This window comes from Fistularia commersonii, chromosome 17, assembly GCF_037954325.1.
Source record: "Fistularia commersonii isolate RoL2024-O1a breed Wild chromosome 17, RoL_Fcom_v1.0, whole genome shotgun sequence".
NCBI classification, from domain to species: Eukaryota; Metazoa; Chordata; class Actinopteri; order Syngnathiformes; family Fistulariidae; genus Fistularia; species Fistularia commersonii.
In genome coordinates, this window is record NC_141300.1 from 9609555 (window position 1) to 9636861 (window position 27307).

General features: G+C 40.3%; 1 protein-coding gene across 4 annotated transcripts; it reads right to left on the minus strand.

The window, feature by feature from the left end:
- Positions 1 to 1340: 1340 nt before the first annotated feature.
- On the minus strand, positions 1341 to 22356 carry wt1a (WT1 transcription factor a). 4 transcript variants are annotated; one of them, XM_086163062.1, is made up of 9 exons: positions 21570 to 22356; positions 17829 to 17951; positions 17103 to 17205; positions 12378 to 12461; positions 8361 to 8460; positions 5599 to 5743; positions 5206 to 5295; positions 4690 to 4773; positions 1341 to 4504 (listed from the first exon to the last, which is right to left on the minus strand). In XM_086163062.1, exons 1-9 carry the CDS (start codon positions 22042 to 22044, stop codon positions 4383 to 4385), a joined length of 1326 nt encoding a protein of 441 aa, XP_086019188.1. In that variant the 5' UTR covers positions 22045 to 22356; the 3' UTR covers positions 1341 to 4382. The 4 variants fall into 4 exon arrangements, with proteins under 4 accessions (XP_086019188.1, XP_086019187.1, XP_086019190.1 ...); XM_086163061.1 differs by having other exon boundaries at positions 4681 to 4773; XM_086163064.1 differs by lacking the exon at positions 12378 to 12461.
- Positions 22357 to 27307: the final 4951 nt, after the last annotated feature.

A 27307-nucleotide genomic window follows, 5' to 3' on the forward strand; every position in this document is an offset into this window, starting at 1 on the left:
ACTGTGTCACTGCAAAAGGCTGCAGCAAATTCCCTCTAAGTTGCTTCAATCACTATTTTTATTTTCTTATGACACCCCAAATTCTTCTCTCAGGTCAGTGAACCACAGCGTTCCTTTCTCTGACACATCAACCTGAGAAAAATTCAGCCGAAGATTATCGGGTACTTAACCATTGGGTGGGACCGATTTTTGACTTTTGAAAAGCATTAGGGGCAGAAGCCAAGTTATGTTTTGTTGCCTTAATGTGGATGTGATTTGCTATGGGATGTAGCTGGCTCAAGTTTAAGGCACAATCCTGACTTTCAAATATTAATTCATGTTGATTTTGTCACCACTCTTCCTATGCTCCTCGAGGCCTTGAGCCATCTTTTTTTTCAATTCCTTTTTTTTTTTTTTTTACATCTTACAAGTAGGGAACCTAGATGTTTCCAGACAATGTGGACAAAAATACAGTTACACTGACCAGTTACCTCCCTTCAAAGAGAGTAGCAAGAGGCTGGTACAAAGATATAACATAAAAAGCACACGCGTAAACACTCACATAAAAACACACACACACACACACACACACACACACACACACACACACACACACACACACACACTAGACTGGAGATATAGGCCTTGTCCGACAGCTGAGATATAGCACAAGAGCCCTGGGGAGTTTCAGGGGATTTCCACAGGGGGAATCGGACACGTCTGATTTACACTAACACTTTGGCTAAACTTGTGATAAAAGTTCACAAAAGAAACATTGCTGTATCTGTCTTTATCCATCTTTGCCTCGATCCGTCTCAGTCTCCAAGTTCGGGCCCCGCTGCTTTCTCTTGCAGACGGTTGCCGGTGAGGAGCATTCTAAAGCTGTGAATATACTATCGTCTTACTCGGGGCACTGGGCTATTGTGCAAGTCCGGGGTCATAAATAAAAAGGTGAGCTATAAGTTGAGGGTGTAAGAAAGATGAGACATGGTGTGGGGTTAGGAGAGGAAGCAAGGGGAGTGAAAGAGAGTTGAGAGAGTCTGAGAGAAAACATGTTCATTTTTATCTTCCTTTTTTTTTTTTGTACCGTGAGGGGAGCCAAGGAATGCAATGAAGAATCTGGTTCGAGATAAAGAGAGGAACGTGGATGGTACTCTACTGTACTGTGTTGTTTGTCTCTTTTAGCATTTAAAAAAGGTCTGAGTTCTGTTCCTCGGTCCAGTCAATCATGAATGTCTCTGACAATATTTAAATTGACTTTTAAAAGTAAAGCAGGGGGTTCAGTCACACAGCAGGATCTATTACTGAACAAGACCACCTCACTCAAGGTCGGCAATTTATCCATTCATGAATGCGTTTCATTTTTGAATGTATTTCATTTCAAGTGCATTTAAGAAAAAAAAGATTTTTGGCTTTTGACACTAATGCTTTTATGCTGAATTACAATGAGGGACAACAGAAGAAATAACCATCGCAATGTGATAAATAAAGACCAGGGAGACAAACTGTTACTGTATCAAAACAGCCACAATACATTTACACAGAAGGAAACCACCATTTTCAATAATCTCACACTTTGGAGTACAAAATGTTTCACTGACATTTGCTTCTTTATGACTCAGTTATTAAAACACATCAAAGAAATAAAGAAAAGAAAGAAAGTAAGACTGAAGAAAATATTAACAGTTCCTGGATCCGTTCAATGAAAGTCAAAAATATATCACTTAAGTTATATACTTTCAACATGGAAAGCTCTGTTCCCATGGTGAAGAAGTATTATTTACATCTTGACCATAATGTCCCGGTCACAGAGCCAGTGTGACCCAGCAGACATATTTTAGGGCTTGCAGCGTGTAGCACACTGCCAAAGTCAAGCAATATTTACACACCGAGAGCTCCAAGAGAGCCGAGCTCTGTCTGGAAAAGAAAATCTCGAAATCTCACACTACTCGGAAACGAAAGCCGAACATCTGCATCGTTCTTTTTTTTTACATCTAAAACCCCTAAAGGAAAATTTGAGTTTGTACATTATCATGCCGATGAGATGAAACACCAAAAAACTCATTACAAACACCGCGACGATGTCAGATGCAAAATATTCACAGAGGCGTGTGGAAATCTTTATAAAAATAGTGAAAAAAGGCATAGAGGGCTGCGTCACCTCTCTCCTTTTAAATCATTCCAGTGAAGCAATCTTTGTCTTTAAAAAGAAAAATAAATAACAAGACATATTCACAATATGGCTCTATGCTGCATTAGTCTAATACTAAGCCTGACATTTGACCCACATGTGGCATTATCAAAGAAAAAAAAAAGAGATTTGCAATTAAATATCACCTTTATATTAAAGTGGAAATCCAAATTGTATGTACAGTGTACAACAGTGTGGTTCATCTCTTTTGTTTTTGTACTTTTTTAATATTTACATCTGTTTAAACACACAGCAGACACTATTCAAAACACACAACTAGGTTGCTTTTGAGCTGAACATGGCACCAATAGCACAAGCACGCTTTTTTGGAGCCACTCTCACCTGCACCATTACGGTGAGATAAATACCCATTACCGCTGCAGATGCACAGTTGAGAAACTATTGCGGCAATCGCTGCAGTTTTTCAGACACTAAACAGCTAAAATCTACAGTGTGATTATTATGATTCTTTATAACAAGTGAAATCGTCTCTGTGACGCGTTTGAAGAGATTTATTTTCTCGGCAGGAATTAAATTGTTTGGGTCCGAGAGGTAAAGATATTTCGACACTATTGTCAAGGGTGTGTTCACACGTGTTCCTCTTGGAGCCGTTCAGGGGTTATTTTCCTGAAAGATCCCTTCAGCATGTCAATTAGAAGGGATGAGAATGCAAGGAAATGTTGGTGTGAGTTTGTTCAATCGAATCTTTGACTGATTCAGTTGCCGTGACAACGCATTCATCGAAACCAACATGTGATTTCCCTGTAGACCTCCTTAAGACATTTGGATGAGCACAGAAATTATGAGAAAAATCTCCTTGAATGGATGGATGCTGTTTTTTTAGTAAATGAACCACCTGCGTTATGACATGTCTTGCAAAAAGCATGTCCTCTATCTAAACAGTCACTCCCTGTTTTAATAGTATTAATAACAATGATAATAATTATACTAAGAAAAGTAAACTTTCAAATGATTTCACTTACATGATTCCAGCTAATCAGTTACATGTGTTCATATTAAATGTGAGGTTTAAAATTCAAATAAGTTGTATTATAGCTTTGTATATCGGACTACATTACTGTATTGATGATACAGCACATCCTTACTGAGTGGCTTCCTATTCATATATGCCAATATCTGTCTCCTTGTGAAATCACATTTTGGTAATCAAAGCGAAATGCATAATGTTAGGATTTTCTCCTAAAGGCATTTCTAAACTGTCGTAGGTCACAACAAAGGAGTCCGGAGGAGTTAATGGTGTGAAGCCGTTGTTAACCTGTCTTGGGAATCTGAAAGGATCTAATGGAAACCAATTTACAACGGAAATGTTAGTTCGGTGATTCAAGGCTACTGAATTTGAACAGAGAAGACGAACTACATGTATGAAAACAACATCAAAACTGGTGGGAAGGCAAATATGTAGAACTATTACAAGTTTTGGGATCTTGTTTTAGGAACTGGTCAGTGAGACTGTATGATCAGAAGCCAAAACATCTAGTTCTTAAAAAGGTTTCACCCGATTCACCAGGTTGGGTTTTAAGTTAGGTGCTGTGTTATGACCACGGATGTGAGCAGTTGGATACATGAACAGCAAAGCGGGTGGATGGAAACGTTTTCTACTGTTAAAACTGAACTTGAAACGCAACACATAATGAAAATGATTTTTTCTCCAAACATTTACATTGAAAGAGCAGCTCGTAGCGACAAGATTTTTAGGAGTCAAAACCACCATGAGGCGAAACTATCAACTGTAATAATTTGATTTTTTTTTTTTTTGGTCTGATAACATTTGCAAGCCTAGAGGAGCCACTGCTTTCATCATTTCATCATGATCCTGGTCCCTGAGAAGTAAGGCGGATCCAGAAGTCCAGTGATTCCCTTGTGCTACAGCGCACTTTACTGAACAAGGGCCCTTCCCCAAACACAGAGTCCAGATTATGTTGTGCATCCATGTGTTTGATGAGAAAGGTCTGTGGAGTTGAACGCCATAATTCAAATCCTGCTGCATTGATTTCAATATTTAAGAATAGAGGAAGTCCATTACATGAGGAGTGCAAGCAGAGTAGAAATCATTAAACGGTACCAGGGGACACTGGATGCTCTATCTATCCAAGTGCCGGCTGTTCATAATAAATGAGTTTGATTTGACCAGAGACGGAATATGAAGGAAGACGGTGCCCTAATCTTTGCTTGTAAAATCTGCCAAACAGACTCAGATCGCCAGCTGCAGCTTGGTGAGGTTCCTCTGGTGCATGTTGTGGTGTCGCACCAACTCATCACTCCGGGCAAACTTCTTCTGACAGTTTGGCCAGCGGCAGTTAAACGGCTTCTCACCTGAGAGGGATGCGCAGGTGATGACAGGAGGGCAAACATTAGAGTGAAGGTCATTTGAAAATGGAGGAAATAGTAAATAATTGAGAATTTAATTATATATCATAAATATTGTATATTGTAATATGTGTAAACACTAAATGGATGAAGAAGAAATGAAAAAATAAAAGTTTACGCACTTGTTTTACCTGTATGAGTCCGGGTGTGTGTCTTAAGGTGATCAGACCGAGAGAATGTTCTTTGACACGTCTCGCATTGGTAGGGTTTAAATCCTAAAGACATTTACAGTGTGCATGCACGCACACACACACACGCACACACACACACACACACACACACACACACACACACACATATTCACGCAATCAAAAAATCACACATACAGAAAACACAAATTTGTCATCACACACACACACATGCACACACACACACACACACACACACACACACACACACACACACACACGAAAGGAGGGGGAGATAGAAACATAGAGTAGAGCACAGGCTTGCAGGAAAGCCACTCCAAAGTCTGGCCAGTCTTTTGTAACATCATTTGAGGAGAGAATGTAACACACAGACACACTTTTTACAATGGCATTGTCCAGATATTGGCTCTCATGCAAACAGCATGTGTTGAGAGAAAAATAGCAAACAAAGGCAGGAGAAATAAAGGAAATAAACCCAGGTGATATAAATAACCAAACCTGTGTGTCTCCTTTGGTGTCGTTTCAGCTGGTCAGAGCGAGAAAACCTTCGCCCGCAGTCTGTGAAGTCACACTGGTAGGGTTTCTCCCCTGGGTGTGCGCGTGCGCACACACACACACACACACACACACACACACACACACACACACACACAAAGAGAAAGGGGGACTTTTCAGAGTCACTGCTACTATGCAAGGCCTCTTTTCAATAGATGCTGTTCTGAGTCAAGAGATAAAGGATACAGAGCCATGGTTTGGGAAGCCAAAATTGAATATTGAATATAGAAAAAGAAGCAGTTTCATATTTGGGAACAAATTACCATAAAACTCCTACACATACAAAAACAAACTTTATGCGTACAAAAATAGTTGCTGTTGTAATGCGGGCATTACCTGTGTGTTTGCGACTGTGCATCTGCAGATGGGACAGTTTGAAGTAGCGTTTGTTGCATCCTGGGTAGGCGCACATGAACGGGCGCTTCTCACTGCTCTCGGATCGCACAATCGCTGGAGCGATGCTCGGCACTCGGCGCACATCCTGCACAAACGCACACATACACACACACACACACAAAGATACACACACACATGCACTTTTATTAAAACCGAAGCCCTTAAATCAAAACCAACAAAAGCCTCTGGTAATTAAACCAGCACAATCTAATTTAAACAACAGGCTGCCCTGTTTGTAAATATTTGCATGCAATCTGTGGAGATCATTTGGATCTTTATAACAAAATGCCCACATTCATTATTTATTGTCATTAGATGATAATTAGCAGTAAAATGACCTCAGTCTGACTGCAGCCCAGAGGGAGCAGTTAGTCACGCCTTTTAGACAGACCCCTTCCATTAAACCCCTGCTGCTCCCTGCACGTCCCAGGAGGAGAGTCACTGCAAATAACACATGGCTGAACACAAATTTCTCTACTAATTTCACCAGGAAAATAAATCAAGGTTTATTTTTTTTGAATTTTTGTTCTGGAATGTTAAAGGCTAAAGTATGTTTTCCCCATTTCACTTTCTATCAACCAAATACTTTTCTTTTCTACACGTAATTCCCACTTATCTTGATTACCCTTATCTTCTCCTTCCACCCTGCAACTGTTGCCACCCCTTCATCCCATTCCTTGCTACTTTCACAGTCTCTATACTCACAATTTGTCATCTGCACCTAATTTTCCCCAGTGTTTCATCAAATGTTGCAAGAGCCAGCCCCGTTTCTATTCATCAACTTAGAAGTGCAACAGGAAGGGCCACTTCCAATGCTTACGTTGACAACAGACACAGCAACAAGTAAACATGCAAATGGTAAGAAACATGTCATTTAAAACACAAATTATTTATTTAACCAATTTTTTAGATGCAAATGTGGTCTCAAAATGTGGCAGGAGAAGTTTTGTTTTGTTTTGTTTTTGGCATAATTAAGCTTTTTACGCATAAAGTAATCATTCTGGACAGATTCTGGCCATCCTGGAAACATGTAGGCTTTTTAAAGGTAACTTTTTTTTTATGTTATGTTATTGTTTTCTGTCAAAAAATATGCAATTACTGAGGTTTTGATGAAAGTCAAAAATAAAATTTTTGCACAACATTTCACGGGTCCAACTTTTCTTACTATATCAACAATTCAATTTGGGATAAGACCTGTTATCTGTGTCAAATAAATAGATTGTTGAATTAAAAAAAAAATGTATTAAATGGACAGTGTTTAACTTCAAATAATTTTCTCATATATCAAATTGATATTGAAACCTTTTGGCTCTAAAGACTTGGCTGACAATCGGTTCAGCTGACTGGCAGGCCAGATTTTGACTGCAGGTGTTACTGGTTTCATTAAAAACCCAGACGACAGAGTGACCTGCTGACATGCAGAACGATGGGATCAGCTGTGGTTCAGCGCTTGCAGCGGATGGCTCTTAATCACAAGTTTCACATTTCATCAAACTGTGTAATAAGTTTGGTTTGCCCTTCAAACAAAGAAGAGCCAAACAGGGAATGAGATTCTGCTGCTGTCAGATGTATTTCCTTTGGCTGCACCTGGGAATTAGTGTAATCCCCCTGATAAAAATGATGGCCCCTCTATCAGTCCCCTCTCATTTTAGCAGCTCTTCAACTGCGCTTTTAGCAGCACAAAAGCGAGAGCTTGTTTATTCTTAAACACTGAGCCAGACGACTTATGTGTGTTAGAAGCAATCCGTTTTGGTGACCAGAGAATGAAAGAAGCCAAGAAAAGAAAATGAGGCGGGTGAATGATGAAGCAGTTCCCAAAAAGTCGGGCTGTAAAATAAGACCAGGCCTGGAGAATCTCTTGCTCCTTGTCCTTTAGAGCTGCTGACAGACAAAAATTAAAATGTAATGATTTATTAACATACAAGCCTTCGTATGGAAAGTGTATCTTCACCCAATGTAACCCTACATATGTCTGCATTTGTGCATGTTTCTCTGCTACTAATGGATTTGTGGAAAAAGATTCCCTTTGGCCTTCAGGAACTTTTTAAAATATATGTATGCAATATGTGTGTGTGTGTGTGTGTGTGTGTGTGTGTGTGTGTGTGTGTGTGTGTGTGTGTGTGTGTGTGTGTGTGTGTGTGTTTGTGTGTGTGTATCGTAGCCTTCTGGGCTCTGCTGCATATCAGTATTTCCTCCTCACATGTCTGTCCGTTGGATCAGGCTCTTCCAGCCTTCCTTGTTAACCACAGGCCACTCATTTAAAAAAAATCTAAATTTTATTTATTTCCATGTCATTCAGGTTTTCATATTTTTGGATGCATGAAAGCATTGGAGGATTCATTTGGTTATAGTTTGCATATAAAGATTAACACCTGAAGGCCATTGGAAGGCCTCACATTGTACATCATTATTTTCTCATTTCACATCATTTGCTCAGCAGACAGACAAATCAGCATCCAGTCACATGAATTTAATCTGATACAGAATCGATAATCAGATGCTTAGGGCTAGTCTCACTTTTTTTAAAGAACCGAGAAAAATGCATGAACAAAATGAAAACAAAATCAGGAAGAAATGTGTGAAAGCAATGCACGACAAGACGATTACAAACAACGAAACAAAGAAATTTTATTTCGCACACAGGGACAGCACACGCTTAACACCCAGAGCTGTGTGATGAACGCAAGTCCGAATAGTCTTACCTGTATACCCCTGAAGACTCCGTGAGTGTGTATGCGGTACTGCGTGCTGCAGCTGTACACCATGGGGGTGCTGGGATCACTGTCGTAGCCTGCCGCATGGCTGCCAACACACAGAGAAAGTGAGATAAAGGGTGATATCTATCTTATTCAGATTATTTCTTGTTTCACTCCAAAATATAAATAGCCCAGTGTGCATGGAGCCGTAGCTTCAGAGCAATAATTCCTCCGTCGGTTGACAATTACTTAAAGTGACTTGAGGTGGAGGTTATGGGAAGGTTGCTGCAGACAGAGGGGCGATTGCGAAGGAGACAGATGCAAGAAAATGTTTGAAAGCGGTAAATTCAGAGGCTGTAGCAAACACTTGAACGGTAGAACACGTCTGACTGAGTGTGTTTTGTGCAGGTTGGGTCAGGAGGGCATCGTCATTCAAACGTTCATCTTGTCACATACATCCCGTAAAGCAAAACACAAGCAAGTCATTTCTAGTCATCTTGATTTACTGAGAACATCTTTTTTTTCTTGACCAGAGGACCATATTTCCAGCTGAATCCTGCAGAATAAAGAAAGTTGTTTTCTCATGTTTAATCCACGCTGATACCTGTGGGTGAATCTTGATGTTTCTTGAGTTTCTGTCTCTTTAACACACAAAGCAAATCACTGCAACCTCTTAACATCTCTGCACATTCACATGCTGTGTTTTTACCTATTTGATATTACAAGTGTTCTTGGAAAACTGTTTCAGTGTTACTGATGCAGCCGGAGGAGTCAGTCATGTTATTATCATATGACATAAAGCAGATGTAAACATTTGGCATGATTGAATTTATATACATCAGCTTCAAGTGGTCTTCCACTGATATAAGTCAAAATAATTACCTTGCCAAGCTTGTGTCTGTATAGTGCTGGATTTAAAAAAACATAGCTGCAATATTTTCTACACATTTATGAATTTGAAATTATTTAAAAAATATATACAAGGTCACATTAAATGAAAAGTAGATGCAATTGAAAAATTGAGAAAAAATATAATAAAAATGAAAATGATCAAATCATGAAAAAGCCCCCGAAACATGACTTAAAAACAAACAAAAAAAAAAATCTCTGCACAGGCTGAAGTCCTGGGTGACATCACTGCACCCAGTGTGTTGATGTGAAATTGGTTTCATCTCTTTTATTGAGAATAACAATGGCGATGACGCATCATTATTTCACATACGACAAATGAATGAGTGACAACATCTGAATGTTTGAGACGGTTGTCCATTTCCACTGAGGATAATACACATTTATTACGAAGTGGAACTGCAAGTAGCTTCTGTATTGTGTGTGATGACTACATAACAACTATTAACTACATATATCCACTTATGCCTTTCCCACTTCACAGATCTGTGCCTCACAAATAAATAGGCTACAGCATCTCACACACATTCGAGAGCGGAACAATCCCCTCAGTGTGTGAAACAGCTGCCAGTTTAGCCCATCATATCTTCCAGCGATAGCACACAGAGAAACAGAAGGCGCTCGTCTGTTGAATATGTTACATTTCACTGTGTCTGACCATACAAGGGCAATGGGAGTCAGCATCCTGTTAGCTTCGGCAGGAATCTCTTCCGGAAAACTTCCAGGTGGATGTGAAGGTTTTTATAAATTGTATTTCTGCCTCACTGATAAAGAGCATGAATTATTATCAAATTTAATTTTCAACTATATATATTTTTATTTCACATCCTTCAACAAAACCCAATGAAGTCCTCGCTGTATTTAAGGACGATGAACTGGCTAATCTGGAAAACTATTTGTAACAAGACTTGACCAGAGAAATATTTCAATAAGTCATTGTCAGTGTTAGTGTAGAATAAATAGCATTTTAATACTTACTAGTCATCGCTATGTAAATCATGTAGTCATTTTTAAGTGATTATATTCAAGCCCCAGGTCGAGATGACCAAGGCTTTAGCCAGAGTCCTAAATTCATTGTTTTGTATTTCTTATAAATCCAGTGAAAACCCAAAGGGATAAATAATGCCATGGAAAAAAGAGCTCACATTATTTTGCTGCACTGTTGGATATCTATTAATAGACGAGTTGCAAGCTGCATTAGGTGTATAAAGTCATTCAAGTCAAAATATTTTAATCTGGCTGAAGTCACGGATTATCAGCGTGGGCGTTAAATGAGAATGTTCAGTCTGGAATCATCTTGTGGAAATGAAATGACACTTTTAATCTCTAAAATGGGAAAACCCAGTGGGTAGGGTATATGTTTCAGGACGTAAATATAACATCTTTAGGAAGCCGCATTTCTGTCAGGAGGTTTGTGTAGTAAAAGGAAGGTCCACTGGGAGCTGATGGTTGGACTCAGAATTACCAAAAATGTTTGCATTCCAAGCTCTCTCTCTGCCATTTTGCTGGATAAGAGACTGGATTTGTCTCTTGTCCGGTCAAGTATGTAGATCCATCACTTGATCACATTTACATACGAGGGTATATTTATACAGAATATTGAGAAATCTATCGCATCTACTCCAAGTGATCCACAATAATATTTAGATTAGAGCACATGGCTGATTTCTCAGTTTGGTAAAGACTATTGTATTGTTTGTTTTCACTAACGCTATTCAAATAAAGGTTCTCTGATTCAACCACATGTTCTACAAGCCAAAGTCGCTGAAGTCACCAAGCTCCCAGGTAAATTGTGTGTCTGTGGTTTACTGTTTTGTGTGTTCTTCCTCTCTGAGGTCCACTCCCCTACACTTCCTCTTCCTCCTCTCCCTCTCCTCGCCCCATTCCTCTTTATCTCCCACTGACTCCCTCCCCTTCCTCCTCCTCTCTCTTCCTCCTCCTCATCCTTTAAGACCCCATAACGCCTCCCTATCTTCCCCTGCTTTACCTTGCTGGCAGATTAAACCGCAATACCTTAATCAACCTTTTTTGGAAAACTTTCGCTTCACACACAAGTAACGAAGCCAAACGTTATTGCTTCAGAATTGCTGTGAACATAACGTTCAGCCGCTCATCTGTTCTGATTTAATAACCTCCGCACACAAAACAACAATGCAGCTACGCCCTTTCTGCTCACACACAGCTCGGTCCGACGAGTTCCCATACACACATTCGTCTAATCGTCGAGACTGATGGATGTTGCGAGTCGACACAGATGCCAACCAACGCTGCAGGTCACGGTGACATGTGCCGCGGTCAGTGGATCCAAGTGTAATCATGCTGTTACTTCTCCGGGGTTCGGTTTTAATTAGATCTCGGAAAAGGTGGGAGACGCACATAGCAGTCAGTGTGACCAGATTCAAAACTCACCTCTGAACTGATTTGGTGTTGTTTAGCTACTCGAGGGGGGGAGGGGTTGTTTAGGAATTTCGAGTAAGAATTTTCAGACCTAAAATACAAGATTTTCTAATAAATGGCAACACGTGTTGCTGTAGATCAGTGTTTTGTTTATTTTTGTGATAAAACTGACATTTTGAAAGAAGATTCCAAACTTGTACTCAAAATTCTAAATTATTATTGTTACTAAAATTCTAATTCATTTCCCCTAGAAAATAAACAAACAAACTTTAATGGAAATCACCCCGAAATTTGTAGAAAATTATCCGAGAAACCTCTTAGGGACAGCCATCCCGGCACCACTGATAAGCTGGACGACGGCCTGAAAAGCTCGAGTGTATTTGACTATTAGAAATAAAAATAAAAAGTTTTGTCTGAGGCATCACTAACAAAAACTATTTTGCTACCAGTCAGTGTACTTTTTTAAAATAAAGTTGAAGATGAGTGCCGGGTGTTATAGACCGGGTTTTCCACTTTCCTAATGCCAAAAAGCCCCTGAAGTGACCTGTTTTACTGCCTTGTCTAGCTAAAAGCTATAACCGTGGACCTTTGCGTATACGATTTTACGGTGAAGCGGCCGAGCGATCAGCTGCGTCTAATCCGCTCCCTACTTTCTTACTCAACATAAAACTTTACCGGCTGCTGCTTTTTAAAGAGATCGATGGAGGATGTTCCTACCTCTTTATCGTGGATGCCAGTGTATTGACTGGGTTCCATGCCACACACTCCAACTGAGAGGTCATTTGATATAAATTGTCACCACTGTGGAGGAAAGACAAAAATGTAGAAAAAAAAACTCATGAGCTGTGCATGGACTGTCATTGAGGACAGTGAGAGCGTGTGTGTGTCTAACTTATTCTGTCCTGGTGAGAAATGTCAGCACATACACACACACACAAACACACAGTGAGTTAAAGGAGTCTGCAGTTAAAGAAGTCGACATTGTGCTTCAACAGCCATCTTTCATTGTGCTCCCACACTCATTATTCAGACCTGCCAGGTGATTAAACCCACACAAACTCTGGATTTATAGCTCTTACCACACACACCCTCATCACACACTCCTTCTATCACACCACCTGCCAGCTCTGGGCAGTTCGGCCGATGGGTGGATACCGTGCCTGGTACCTGCTCAATACTACACAGGCTGGAGTTTTACAGTCCGGTGGGGGGCAAACAGCCAGCGCAGCAAAACTGAAATATTGCTAGAATGAGCGCCGAGCATATGATTTAAACAACTGATCTGTGAGGTTTTGAGATAAACTCCGCGACCTTGAGCTCTCTTTTTTTTTTAACATGCAGCCACAAACATACGGTTGGTTAGTCAAAAGAATTCTATTACACCAAAAGTGTTAGTGTGTATCGCTGTCGGCTACACAGCTACAAACTCAAGTGGATGTGAGTGAAAACTTTTTTTTCTGTCTGATCTCATTTATGTGCTTGCATCGTTCGTATTTTATCAAAAATAAAGATCAATATCTGAAAATATTCTGTGCACTTCATTGTAACTTGTTTGCACAGGATACATCTGTTAGAATCTCTACTGCTTAGGTGGATCCAAGTGTTTGTTTAAAAATATCCATTGCACTTCCATGAAATGCAAATCTACATTAGAAACTGCCTATATATATATTTATTTCATATCCTTATATAATGGAAATATAACAACTTTTAATAGAAAAGCATCAATTATTTAAAGCTAACTTATTTTTTAAGGATTTGACAAATGACAAACATTTACCTTGGGCTCTATTAAAATTCTTGCATTATGTTGCTGAAGGCCACATGAAAAAGCAATTTGTTAGTTAAGTATACTAAAAATCGACAATACGTTTACAATAATTTAACTCACTGTTTTTTTTATGACTTGAAAAATGTGTCATAATTTTTGTAAATTACACTTTTGGCTCCAGAAAGTTATAATTTCACAGATCCCTCCTTGGATTACACACTTTCCACCTGCATATTCTAGTTTGAGAGGAGGAGTTCACTGGATCTAATTCCTTAAAGGAGTTTCTCAAACATCATTTGGGTCAGATGTGACATCACAGAGACCTTTGACCTTTGGGAACTATCACATTCTGATATATCAGATTAACTGTTTCAACAGGTTCTTTGGAGTTCGTTTCACTTCAAATCAAGAACAACCCAACATGATGAGATAACTCAAAAATAAATGTATTTTCTGCATAAGAATGTAATTGCAGTCCTTTTGAAGATTGCACAGATTGCACTGACTCCGACTGGACAAATGATGACAGAGTGCGATCTAAAAGCCGAGAGGATGTTCTACAAGGTCCAGTGTGGTATCTGCTAATAGTTTCCACTCACAGTCACTGCCTCCTAGCAGGTGGACGTGCCTGCCTGACAGACCAACTGCTGATTCTCAGAGGGTAGACACTTAACTAGAGTACTAGATTATTTGTCTAACCTCTCTCTCTTCCCCACTCTGGCTATAGACTTGATAAAATCACTGTTTTTTTGTATTACATGCTGTTCCACCAGATGAGCTGTTGGCTAGCAGAGTATATACAGACCTCTTGGTACCAAGGCCGCAAAATCAAGACAACAGACTCCACTCATATGAGCCTTCCCAGCCCTGCGCTGTGTTATGTGTGAGTGTGTGTGTGTGTGTGTGTGTGTGTGTGTGTGTGTGTGTGTGTATGTGTGTGTGTGTGTGTGTGTGTGTGTGTGTGTGTGTGTGTGTGTGTGTGTGTGTGTGTGTGTGTGTGTGTGTGCAAACACGCGCGGCCGCAGACACCGGGCAGCTATCAGTTATGTTTATGACAAAGAAGACCAACAGGCTTCCAAGTCCATGTTGACCCCCACACCCACGTTCAGTCTCTCTCTCTCTCTCTCTCTCTCTTACACACACACACACACACACACACACACACACACACACACACACACACACACACACACACACACACACACACACACACACACAAAAAGTGTCCACCCCATCCAGCCTGCTCCTCATGGAAAACATGGTGTCAGGGGCATGTGAGGAATGTTTCATTTAGAAACATCAGAATGAGCAAACAGGAGTGTGCGGGGGGGTGTCCCTCCCTAAACTGTACCAATTATTACGTTCTAAAGATGCTTATTAAAAACCTGGACGTTATTTATGACTGTATATCAGAAAAAAAAAAGCTCAGTGAGGCAGCAGAAAAAAAGAAAGAAAGCGGCAGTTCAAAGTGATGAAGTTACAACATATTTGAAAGAATGTTTTAATTAAGGATCTAGAAATGTTAAGAAATTTGGGCAGTAAATTGGTGGAAACCTATAATTTATATATGATACTGTATCATTATATAATTTTATGTGCAGCATGGCTGTGTAGCATTTGGTGTTGCAATGCATTATAAAGACAACCATTCACATCATATCACCACTCATTCCTACATCATATCTATATATGATATATAAATGTATATTATGTGCCATTTAATGTGTTATGAGCACTAATTCTTATTCATTTTCGCATAATAAGTGATACAAAGTTCTTTTTAATGGTTGAATATTAGTAATAACAATCAAGTGTGTGAGTGTCTAAACCGCTGTAATGTTTTTATTAAGTTTCTGCTCCCTATGGGCCTCAGTCCTAATATATACTTTAAAAGTGTGCTTTGGCTCAGTAGCTTAAGAGCAGGAAAGCTGCAAAAAAGTGCAAAAAATGAAGATAGTACTTGTGACTTTATTTAGAGTATAGCCAACTAACAGATTGATTGGACAATGCATCTTGACTGATACTGCTTAAAAAATGGAACAAGTCATCAAGCCATCACCCTGACCCTGTAGTATAAACAAAAGAGTTAATCAATAACGCATCACAAATGCAAACAGAATCTTTCCCACAACTATTCCACTTCATCTCCCGATACCTGGGAACTTTCAGACACTTCCTGCGCCAGAAAACCTCGTCCTTCAAAGTCTAAAAAGAGACATTTCCATCTAAAATGTGAGGAAATCACAGCACTGACAGGTTTATGGTGAAGCAGCTTGCAAAATGATTTTGAAGTCCAAAAAAAAAGAAAAAGTTTGAGCAATATGCTGCAGAACACAGGAACCTGTGGTGAGAAAGCACTGTTTCACAATAAACAAAAGATTTATAATTTTAATTTTCTCTCCCCAGACCGCTGCTGGCAAGATACCTTCATGTTCATCCTCTAACATATCATTTAGAAGAATGTTGAATGTGACGAAGTAGTATCTGCAATCTGTAAGATTCATTTATTCATTCAAACATTCATTTAATTATTTTTCTTCAGAAACCCCCCTTTGGATGTGACACTTTTGTTTATACAGCCTTGAAGCATTTAATGATTTTTAATATGTAAAAGAATTGAGGCATGACTGAGTCGGTGACACGGTGGTGTTGTTGTGACATTGATGATTTTTAACATCCAGAGATCCAGAGTAGCTATTTGGGTGACTGTAGGAGCTAAATAGATTTTTTTTTTTTTTTTAAAAAGCATTGTTAATGCACTATTTAAGCTGTTTTTGTGTCCTAACCCACTCTTGTAAACCACTCCCTTCCTCCTCCTTTGCATTAGTTGCTGATCAGGCACTGTGATAGTAGGTGACGCAGTTCTCAAGTTATCCAAATAGGTGTTGAACCATCAGCAGAGATATAGATTATTATAGGTTTACAGTGTACTTGCATAAAAGATGAAATGATAATAAATAAATATGAGACGTGCTGTAAGGTGATTCATTTCTGCTTTCACACTCATTGATGACTTTTTGCTTTCGCTAACACGCGCAAGGTGCAGAGAAAACAAAAAATCCATATACAAGCCAGCGGGTCTGAGCTAAGAATGAGGTATTTGGTGTCGAAAAAACAAAGAGTAAATTCCACATATGGGGACTAAAGTCGCTGCCTCGAGTCGATTTCTCCAACCATCATTCACCTGAATGTCCCGCCGATGAGAAAGAACAATGACAAAATTTTTATTTGCTGTTAGGGGAAAATCACACGGGGGGGAGGGGGAGAACAATAACAACAACACCAAAGTACTCTGCTGTGTGTCGTTTAAACACAATAAAATAATCAATTTTCTGTTTCTACTGGATGACTGCTTGTCACACTTTGACCGCTTAATAGTCTTACACACCTCAGATATGTAGGTATATGAATAGTGAGTCAGCATTGTTGAAAAAAAGCGAAATAAATAAATTATTTAGAAAAAATCTCCGCCTAAAGGAAAAGGGAACAAACGGCGGAGAGGAAGCCACAGAGGCAGAGAGACCTGTCCTGTAGGTGAACATCCTGTTCACAGCGACATCCTGCCAACAGTTGCCTCAGATGCAGGATTAATTATTACTCTTTGTTATAAACAAACAGCGTGTGTATCACACACACGGCTGCGAGTGAGTGTGTGTGTGTGTGTGTGTTACCTGTTGTAAGGATTCCTCAGCAGCAGTGCCTGGCTGCCAGCGCAGCTGTCCGAAGGTGTGTGACACCCGTACACAGGTGGGGGGACAGGGTATTGCTGCTCACCTTTAAAGCGCAGACATACACACATTAACACACACATAAAGGTGTTCAATCTTCCGCGATATCACCTTTGCCCTTTGCTGCCCTTCTCGAACATTTTTTTGCTCATTTCTTCCACAAATAAAGACCCCGTGCTCTTTTTTTTCCCTCTCTCTCTCTCTCTCTTTCTCTGCTTCCCCCAGAAGTGAATTGATTGCTCCCCCGACGGTTCCCCCCTGCATTCCAACATCCCTCTCTGCTCCAGGCCTGCCGGCGATCCTCGCTGTACAAAATCAGCGGAAACGCTTCCATGAAAAACAAACTTTTTACATATTTACTAATAACGCGCGCAGCGGAGGGTTTCAAGGGATGGTCGGCTGGATGAAAGAGGGGGATAAGAGAGGCGGAGAAGGGAGTTCTCGGGTCAGGATGTGGCTGATTTATCTCTCCGACAGGCAAGGTCACCGTGGAGACGTCAGACGCTCCCTAAGTGAGGGGCCACTGAGCTGCCATGCATTCACATACTCCGGCTTCATTTTTGTTTTTCAAATTAGTGTCTATCTGGGCGCAGAGCTTTATTAGAATAAATTTTGATTTCTGGTTGGATTTAAACATGTCGTGTTTATATCGCAGAGTGACAAACTCACCCATGGTGTTCTGCTGGGTCAAAGTGTCCTCGTGTTTAAAGGAGTGGTTGGGGAACTGCGAGCTGTGGTGTGTTGGGGTGTGACCGTAATTACCAGCTCCGTCGAACGCAACCGCGCCGTAACCTGCAAAGACGGATGAGAGAATATTAAAACTCACACTCATCACATCAGTGTGTGTGTGAGTGTGTGTCTGATGAACCAGTGACACCTCACTCATTGAAATTGGTAGTTTTTGAAATTTTAGATTTTATTAGAAATGATCTCTGACATGAAACGGATCATTCTTGGCGCTACTCTAATAATTGCCACGTTGAAAACAAGAGCTGGAAAAATGAATTAGATATATTTTAAATACATATCACAACAAATTTATAGAAAGCGTGTTATTATTTTTAATGCAAAATTTGAATTAGACTATCCACTACTATATTCATATTTAAAAGATGAATCAATTTTATACTTTCTAAACATCATTTGAAAACCTGTGTGGATTTTCACTGGATTCTGAAGTTGAGAAGAAAATCCGAAATATAATATATAGATAATTTGATATATCTTGAAATTAAGTCTTGGCTGATAATGTGAAAAATCATTCTTGAAAGTTGGAACATTTAATCTAAGCTCTAGCAGACACAGACACTTAAATCAGTCCTGGGTCGCAAACATCTCCCCCCCCACCCAATACAGTGAACGGCCATTCTTTACCATCACTTGATGATATAGCCATAGAAATGAACACGAAAAATAAAGTGAAAGTAAAGTGAGTAATTCAGACAAATGGCAGGATTGTACCAAACACTACGATGCCAGCATGACCTCCAGTGAAGTTATTAGGAAACTTGGCCTGACAGTGGGACCAGATCTGACTCATGACACAACTGACTAAATGTCACAACACACAACTATAAATCACCCGCAGATACACACACTCTCAAACACACACACACAAACATGCTTAAGTTGGACAAAAGGGGTGAGTGGAAGATGAATAGTGATGTTTAATGAAGTTTTTTTTTTTCCATCTCTCCTCCCCACCTTTCACTCAGCCATCCACGAAGGAAAGTCAGTGAAAGTGTTGCATCTAAATTAATGGAGCATATGGGCCAGTGTGTGTGTGTGTGTGTGTGTGTCTACACCAAGGTGGGGAGGTTATTTATTATTTAACCGGGAAACCCCAAATCTAAGAATACAGGAAGAATTCGACAAATGTGAGAGGACTAAAGTAAAAATCGATAATATTTGAAAACAGAATGCTTCACTCAAAATTGATTTTATTGTCCGCCTACCAGTATAGATATATATATCTACATATATATATATTCAATATATTAACCTTCATAATATATGTAGAGTTGCAACATAGTAGCTACATATGTATATAGTAATTTTGTAGTATTAGTCTCCAGCAGCCACATATCTGAAAAATCTATTTGACACAGAAAAAAGAAATCTTACTTCTAGTCAAATGAAAATATGTCCGGACTTATATTTACAAAAAGCAGACGGCGAGGGTCCACTTTCGGACAAACCGTTCAAAATGAAATAGCCATACCAGGAAATGCTCTGAACTATTAAGTTATTTAGCTGAAATCGGAAGTGAGAGTCATGATAATAACAAGGTTGAGTAATAACCAACAGGAAGGAGAACATTTCTATTTTTTCAAATGCAACATCATACATATGCTATTACCATAACCTATAACCTTATGTGACTGATCAATTTCTGTGCACGGGCCGCCTTTCTTTTTTTGCAGTTTGAATTTATAACCTATGCATTCAAAACAAAGAGGCATTATTTGTAAAAATAAATGCATTTTATATATATATATATAGTCAAATATGTATGCATATATATATATATATATATATATATATATATATATATATATATATATAAAACACACACACACACATTCACACACACACATATATATGCATATGTATATATATATATACATAAAATAAATAGAAATAGAAAGTTTAAAAACCTCTTTTCTTTTGTTTACTTGTTTACAGGAAACAATTTGAGCCTCGTTGCTCAGTTTCACAGAAATTTGTATCAGGTATTTTGACAAAAAATACAAAAGCAAATAAGTCATTCAAGTCAAAATGCACATAACAAGGGATGATGAGGAGAAGAGTGGAGAGAAGCAGGGATGGTGATGGTCCCTGGGTGACCCTGCTGCTATCAGCTCTGTTGTGTGACCCGAGTCCTGCTGCCAGTTTGTTTGTCTGAGCTCGTCCAGCCACAGCGGAGAGCAGATAAAGCAGGTTAGAGGTCGGCTCAGTTCTTTGATTATAATGTTATTCCTAAATTATCTGCTTGATAAGCGCGTTATTACTAATTAATCTGTTGGCCGACCGCAAACAGATTCATTACCCCGTGCGTAAGAGAGCGGGGGAATAGGTGAGAACGCAACCGGTGATGAATAAATAAATAAAAATTGAATCTTTTTCTCTCAAATCCCAACCCTACAGCAAATGTTTCAAATTATTACCTGTAAATTTAGTTAAAACAGGGATTGAAAAAGATTCAGAAAAGCACAGATGAATGAAAAAAACAGTTTCAAGAAAAAATATCCTTGATTCATGTTAAACCGTTTTACTTCAATTATGAAGTCTGACTATAAACATATTCTGTACTTATCCATTTCTTGTATATTTTTTTACACATCTTTCCATTTCGCATCCTTTATTGAACAGAAAGCTAAATTCTGATTTCAATTTAATATTTCTTTTTTAATATGTTTTTTAAGTAACTCACATTTCTATGTTAATATGTATAGTATGTGCCTAGTTTTAGGGATTGACAAAATAAAATGTATTTGTTATCACATACATTGATTCACATTTAAAATTCTTTCAACAGGGATGAAATGACAATTCCAGATTGAGTCAGCGACGTCTGGATATCGATCCCTCGCAAGCCTTCACTTTCATTTCGATGGAGATTTTCCCCTCAAGGCGACCGCTCAACATCCGGTCCCCTGGTCAAAGACCTCTGAGTGGCATTCAAGAACTTTGGTGCTTAAAGTTTTTGAAAACAAGCGTTTCACCCTCTAAAGCCAGATTTGTTTAATCTCCTCCTGAGAGTTTTTTTTTCGTGACGCTAAATAATGACATTTTTGACAAACGATAAAGCCATCATGGGATTTTTTTAAGGTTGCCATTATTTAATCGTTTCACGCAAAGATCACCGCTTCTGCTCAAACTGAACTCCTAAACCATCACGAACCTCGATCTTTACTTTTCTTCCGCGGGGTGAAGGAGAAACTGAGGCAGTTAAAGTGTCAAATTGAGCTGTTCGAGAATCAAAAGAGGGTAAAAATCATCCCTGTTACCTATCCCTGTCACAGTTATCAACAACCTGGTAAAATTATATAAAAGGATAAGCCTTTTAAAAAATAAATCCAAACATTCATGTCTGAATTTTTGTGAATGTCTGAGCTGGATTACGTGTAAAGTGATTTAATCGGAGTTAGTTTTATCCATCAGGCAGAAATGAATGACGCTGACGTGTCAAGATGCTAAGCAACCACTTCTCACACCTGTTTCTCCGAGTTCCGAGCGAGCATCTCGCCGAGCGAGATCTTCCCAAGGAGAAGGACAGATTCTGCTTTGGGATGCGCCGATGCGATCAGCTGGCTCTCAGACGCATCCGAAAAAAGGCAGCGCTATCTCTGAGGAAGGGGGTTCGGGTTATGGCAAGAGAGAGAAAGGCCTCCGCTGCTTCTGGCCTACCTGTCTGGTTGCGGGCTGGAGGCTGCGTGTCCATGCAGGTGGTCAGGTAAGGCGGGTTGCTGAACATCCTGCTGGGGGGCTGGTGGTGATGCGGGGGTCCGACGGCGGGTGGCTGGCTGGAGGAGGGCGGCGGCGGAGGTGGCGCCCCGAATGCCGCTCCATACCTGCAGGCCCCCGTGCCGGTGAACTGCCCCGAAAAGTGCACGGTAAAGGCGCTGAGGCCGCAGTGGGGGTCTGTGTCGAGGTGGTGGGGGTCGCCGGCGGACCCCCAGGTGGGCTCCTGCTTGATGAAGGAGTGTGGCCCTAGCGAGGTGTGAGGGGCTCCGAGGGAGGAGTATGGGGAGGCGGCCGTGTGGAAGTCCAAGACGGGAGCCCACTGAGGGGCCGAGGTGACGGGGAGTGGCGGGCAGCTCGGGTTGGGGGCTGCGGGGACCGGCGGCAGCAGGGAGTTCAGGTCACGGACATCTGAACTCATGGTGTCCGAGAGGAAACGCACGAAGTAGGGAAGTCTGTGTGTGATTGGCGGCGGCCTGTGTCTCACTCACCCAAGAGCCTGAACCTGCGAGTCCTCCAAAGTCGTTGTTGCTCGGACGATTATCTACAACATCATCGGGACCTTCTGGACTTCATGGCGTGGGTGGGGGACGAATTTTACAGAAAAGAGGAAAAACTAGACGCAACTATCGCTTCCCGTTGGACGGCGGCGGGAGAGATGGGAGTCCATTCAGGGAGGAGAGACTTTGTGTCGGATCTGTCTCTCTGAATGGAGAAAGAGGAGTGGAGGAGTGAGGAGGAGGAGTAGCCCCTTTCCCTCCATGCTCTCTCAGTGTATGTGTGTGTGTGTGTGCATGTGTGTGTGTGTTGGGGGGTGCACGTGTGGATATCTATCGAGGTTTGGGGGAGGAGTCAGGAGGTGATGAGGGACAGGGCCCTCTGACTTCATTCATTTACTGTACTGTTCAACGGCCCTAAAGGCACAAAATAAACTCCCAAAAATGTATTTTTTGTCACGTCTTCATTGCATCCTCCCAGAGGACGATGTGCAAAGTCTGATGTGCACGCATACCAGAAACAAATCTGAAATGCGAGAAAGGTCACTTTTTTTTCCAACAGTTTGAACACAAGAGTCCAGAAGGATTCAGAGGAAGGAAAGAAACCCTGAGCAGGACTTGAACCCAAAACCCGAAAACCCAAAACTGACAAGGATTATGTACTGAAACACACCTTTTTACCTTTTTGATATTATTTTGAATATCATTTGTAGTATTTTACACAAGATGACATAAATAATTTATCATATTTCTAAAATCAAATGACATTTAAACAAAATAAACAAGGGCCTTCGCAATCCCCTCAAAACCTATAATTTATCTATATAATTAAATAATTACAGTTACAATTATCATTTTGTTATTATTATTGTTGTTGTAAAATCGAAATCTTCGCACATATTGGAATGCTCGTTTAGATTCAGTTACATATTCATTTATTTATCATGTCTTTTTTTTGACAGCGCAATGAATAACCGAATGAGTAGTGGTAATATTAGTATCAGTAATAATAGTTGTATTTGTACATTACTAGTATTCCTTAGTCTTGCGTTAAGCGCGCACCGACGTTAAGTGTCCGGAGCGGATCGCGTTCCTCTATCACAAATATGAATAAAATCAAGAATAACATCTTCAGATGTGTGATGAGATGTGAGCTCAGATTAAAAAAAAAACAAAACACCTTTTTTATTCCGCTTCTCCTATTTAACAACCCGCTGTTAAGTTAATTTTTAATATTTATCACGCGGTAATTTATGCCAAATTCGTTTTTCTTTGTTCTTTTAGAGCGATTAAAGAGACGGCGGGAGAAAAAAATAACTTTTATTCAATCTCATGGGGCTACGGTGTATTTTTAAGACTTTTTTCCCCCCACGATGACCTTATCCTCCTCTTCCTCCTCCCTAAATCACCCGGCGCGTCTTCACGACGCAAAAACAAACCTCTCTAATTTTATTCAATTTTTTTTTTTTGCTTTTAACGCTTTTTTAAAGTATTAATCCGCGTACCGTGCCAATAATAAGAAAGAGGTGAAGCTTTTTCTTTTTTTAAATCCGAGGCCAAGAATCAGTCGGAATTACGATTACTGGAAAAAAAAACACATACAAACAAAAAAAAAAAGTGGCCTCGAAAACCACCTAAAAGAATATATATTCTAAAGACTACAAAAACAAAACGGGGTTGGAAATTCAACTACAATGCCATTTTTCTTCACCTTTAAATCCATTCAAAATCCTATTCCCCCCCTCACTTTCTCTATATCTAATTTTTTAACATGACAGTAACGTTTCTCCTAATATCTTAATGTCATGATGGAAGACCGTTTCAGCATGAGATGTCTTCATGTGAACTAATCCACTGAAGTTTTATTATTTTTCTGTTCAACAACCCCAATGACATGAACCGTGCACTGTGTTGCTGGCATTGTTGCAGCACATGTACTTCTCAACTTCACACACCATTCATCTGCATGCAGATGTCCTAGTCCTCACCCCAAGGGGAGGGAGGGGGGTGAGGACCTTTGACTGACAAATGATTTGTAATTGACTTATATTGTCTTTTCTTTTTCCACTCACGTGTTTAAACGCGTAGCATCATCTCTGTTTTTGAGAAGAGATGTGGAAGGTCAGAGCTCCGTGTTACCTTCATGTGTATCGCTACCTATTTCCGTGCACATCATGCACTCTGTGAAAATGTTTGGATTCCGTGATTCAGCAAACATTCCTTTCACTTATCGTCAGCCCAGACGTGTGTGTGTGTGTGTGTGTGTGTGTATGACAGAGAGACTGCATGTGTTGTACTTGAGTACCATAACCCGCTCCTGATTTCACACTGCTGGCTTTATTTATGGTTATCTCTTGCTGACTGATGCTCCTGACTGTGACTGTTGTCTTGTGACCATAGCAACACACATGCACTTCAGTCAAAAATATATTCCCTTTCATAGAGAAATAAATAATGATAATTTTCATTTACTTTTTCACAAGTACTTTTACTGCGCGCACTTTAGATAAACCGGGGAATTACATAGGTCGAGGGAGGGTCTTCATGTATGCACGAGTGCCTTAGCGTTGTGTTTTGATTTGTGTGCTTGTCTAAAAAAAAAAAAACAGTCAAAGTTAAATTTGAAATCCTCAAACTTCTATTCTGAGATAAAGAAAGTGTGGCAGAAATGTTTCTGTTTCAAAAACCTCAGTGCGCGCGCACACACACACACACACACACACACACACACACACACACACACATACTCACACACTTCCTTTGCTGATTACAGCTTTGAATATGTGCTGTGATTAGTTTGGGATAATAGAGTCTGGATATTCTTCCAGTGGAAGACAAATATTCAGGCTGAAGATGCTGCCAAAGTGTCATCCATGAGGACACAAAACACACACCCACATACACACACACACACACACATTAAGGAGCATTAGAGCTAAGTGGGTTTCCCCCCTTTTAACGGAAGTGTCCACTCAGCACTCTTCCTCATCCTCTGAAAAGCAGTCACAACTGCAACGTGTCTGGCCTGGCACGTTGGCATGAAGGTGACAGGTAGAAGTGCGTTGGTCGATACGCGGATTGGATGTTGTGTGTTCGCTCTCCGGGTCCATCTCAGTTACAGTGAAGAGCGGAGATAGATGGTGACTTCACCATCTGGAAATCTAGTCTGGCTCTCTATCTAACGCGAAAAACTGCTGACCCATGATTCAACTCCTCAACTCTGGGAGGAACAGAGCGAGGAGGAGGAGGAGGAGGAGGAGGAGAAGGAGGAGGAGGACGGTGTTAAAACTGCTTGTCAAGAGGAGAGGAATCAACGCATCGGAGCACTTTGTTCAGCCGTCAACAGGAGCCTTGGACTTCGAGTGGACCAAATCGGTTCACGGCGGACGCACAACGCGACAACATGCAGTGAAAATAATCAGCGTGTGTTGTTAAGAGGGTGTGTCTCTGTCACTGAGACATCCCCTGGGGGAAGTGTGAATAATGATGTGTTGGAAAATATTGGGTAAATAACTCATCTGTGCCTCTTGGCTAATAAAAATCACTGGTCCATCGTTTAGACACCATTCAGTATCTTTATCATCTTTATCCAACACTTGGCTGCATGTGTCTGGAGTTTCACCTGCAGGTTATGGGACTTATTAAGACAAGAAAAATGCAGGTGGAATCGATAATACGAATGATGGCTGCATTCCCTAAAGGGGAGCAGGCTGATATTGTTGACTTCAAGCGCATCTAAAAGGTCTAAAAAGGCAACAGCGGTACAGGAACTCGGAAATATTCAGTACCAAATCTAAACATTTAACGAAAAAGGTGTAATGATGTGATGACATTAAAAAAAAACAAAATCGAATTTGAGCTTAGGTCCAGTTTAAAGCCTTTGCCTGTCAGTAAGTCTGCTTACGTTGACATTTGAAAAGAAAGACGTGTTTGTGTCTTTTGCTGTGTTTCGCTGATAAGTGTACACTGATCCATCATGATAAGCCTTCTGATCTCTGATAGGACTCCATCTATGAAATAAGCCAGCAGCAGCAAGATGGACGCTCTGAACTCTGACTGCTCCTCCTCTATCCAAAGTGCTTGCCCGTTTTTTTTTTTTTTTTCAGTAACACAAAAAGAAAACAACCTTCCATTATGAACAACCAAGCCCTTGTGCGTTTGACTAGTCAAACAATCGGGTCTGAAGATGGACGGTTTCCAAAGCCAATGGGACACATTCCAGCTCCACTGTACCAAATTACCTTCACAAGAAAACTGCTTTGTCAACAAAAAGCAAGAGATCCCAATGATCGGTCACCACATCTTTTTCCTCTCGTTCTTTTCATCGTAAAGTCTCCAACTCTACCAGCAGGTGCTCTGATTTTGCCCCCCAACGTCTTTTCTTTACAAACCCACACCTTTCCATGAATGTGTCATTAATCTGCTGATAGCCGGAGTTACATCATATGATTGTGAGCAATTAACTCATTAATCCAGTGACAAAACAACCCATCCCTCTTCCTTTTATGTATATTTACATATTCAGTGAGTTCCAACAGGTTGTGAGTGGCGGAGCTGAGGCCTGTGTGAATGAGTAAGCGTGTATGTATAGTGTATGTTAAGTGTTAAGTGTTTGCGTGTCCGTCTCGAATCCTCCCATCTCAGCTTGTTACTGACGACAAAGAAGTTAAGATGGGCCTGATTCCACAAGGCCGGTCGATGGCGTGGCGATGAGTCAATCTTTTTATTTTCGTTATTTTTCTATCTTTATTCATTCATTAATTATCTATGTAACTCATCCTGCGCTAAGGGTTGTGGAGCCTATCTCAGCTGCCTTTGGGCAAGAGGCAGGGTTCACCCTGGACCTGTCAGTCACTTACAGCCATTCACACTCTCATTCAAACGTCATATAGACATATATACGCCTGTACAATTTAGCCTTCAATGAACCGTCTGCATGTTTTTGGTCTGTGGGAGGAAAAATGTAGAACACGGAGGATTTCCTCCCATGCAGACTCAAGGGAGAACGTTGAAAAAGAAAGACCCAATGTTGGAATCGAACCGGTGACCTTCTTGCCGTGAAGAAGAAATGCTAACCCTGCTCTACTTTTACCACTTTGAAAATGGAAAAGGTTTAGAGATATCAAGAATTTGTTTTTGTATTAATGCATTCACCTAATATAGAAGGACAGATGGGAGGACAATAAC

Excerpts from the sequence above, each read along its gene's own strand:
- wt1a (XM_086163061.1), bottom strand. The coding sequence starts at position 22,044 with ATGAGTTCAGATGTCCGTGACCTGAACTCCCTGCTGCCGCCGGTCCCC. Across the intron at positions 12,462-17,102 it reads CTGAGGAATCCTTACAACAG|TGGTGACAATTTATATCAAA; the intron begins GTAACACACACA and ends TTTCCTCCACAG. Across the intron at positions 5,296-5,598 it reads GCACAGTCGCAAACACACAG|GGGAGAAACCCTACCAGTGT; the intron begins GTAATGCCCGCA and ends GCGCACACCCAG.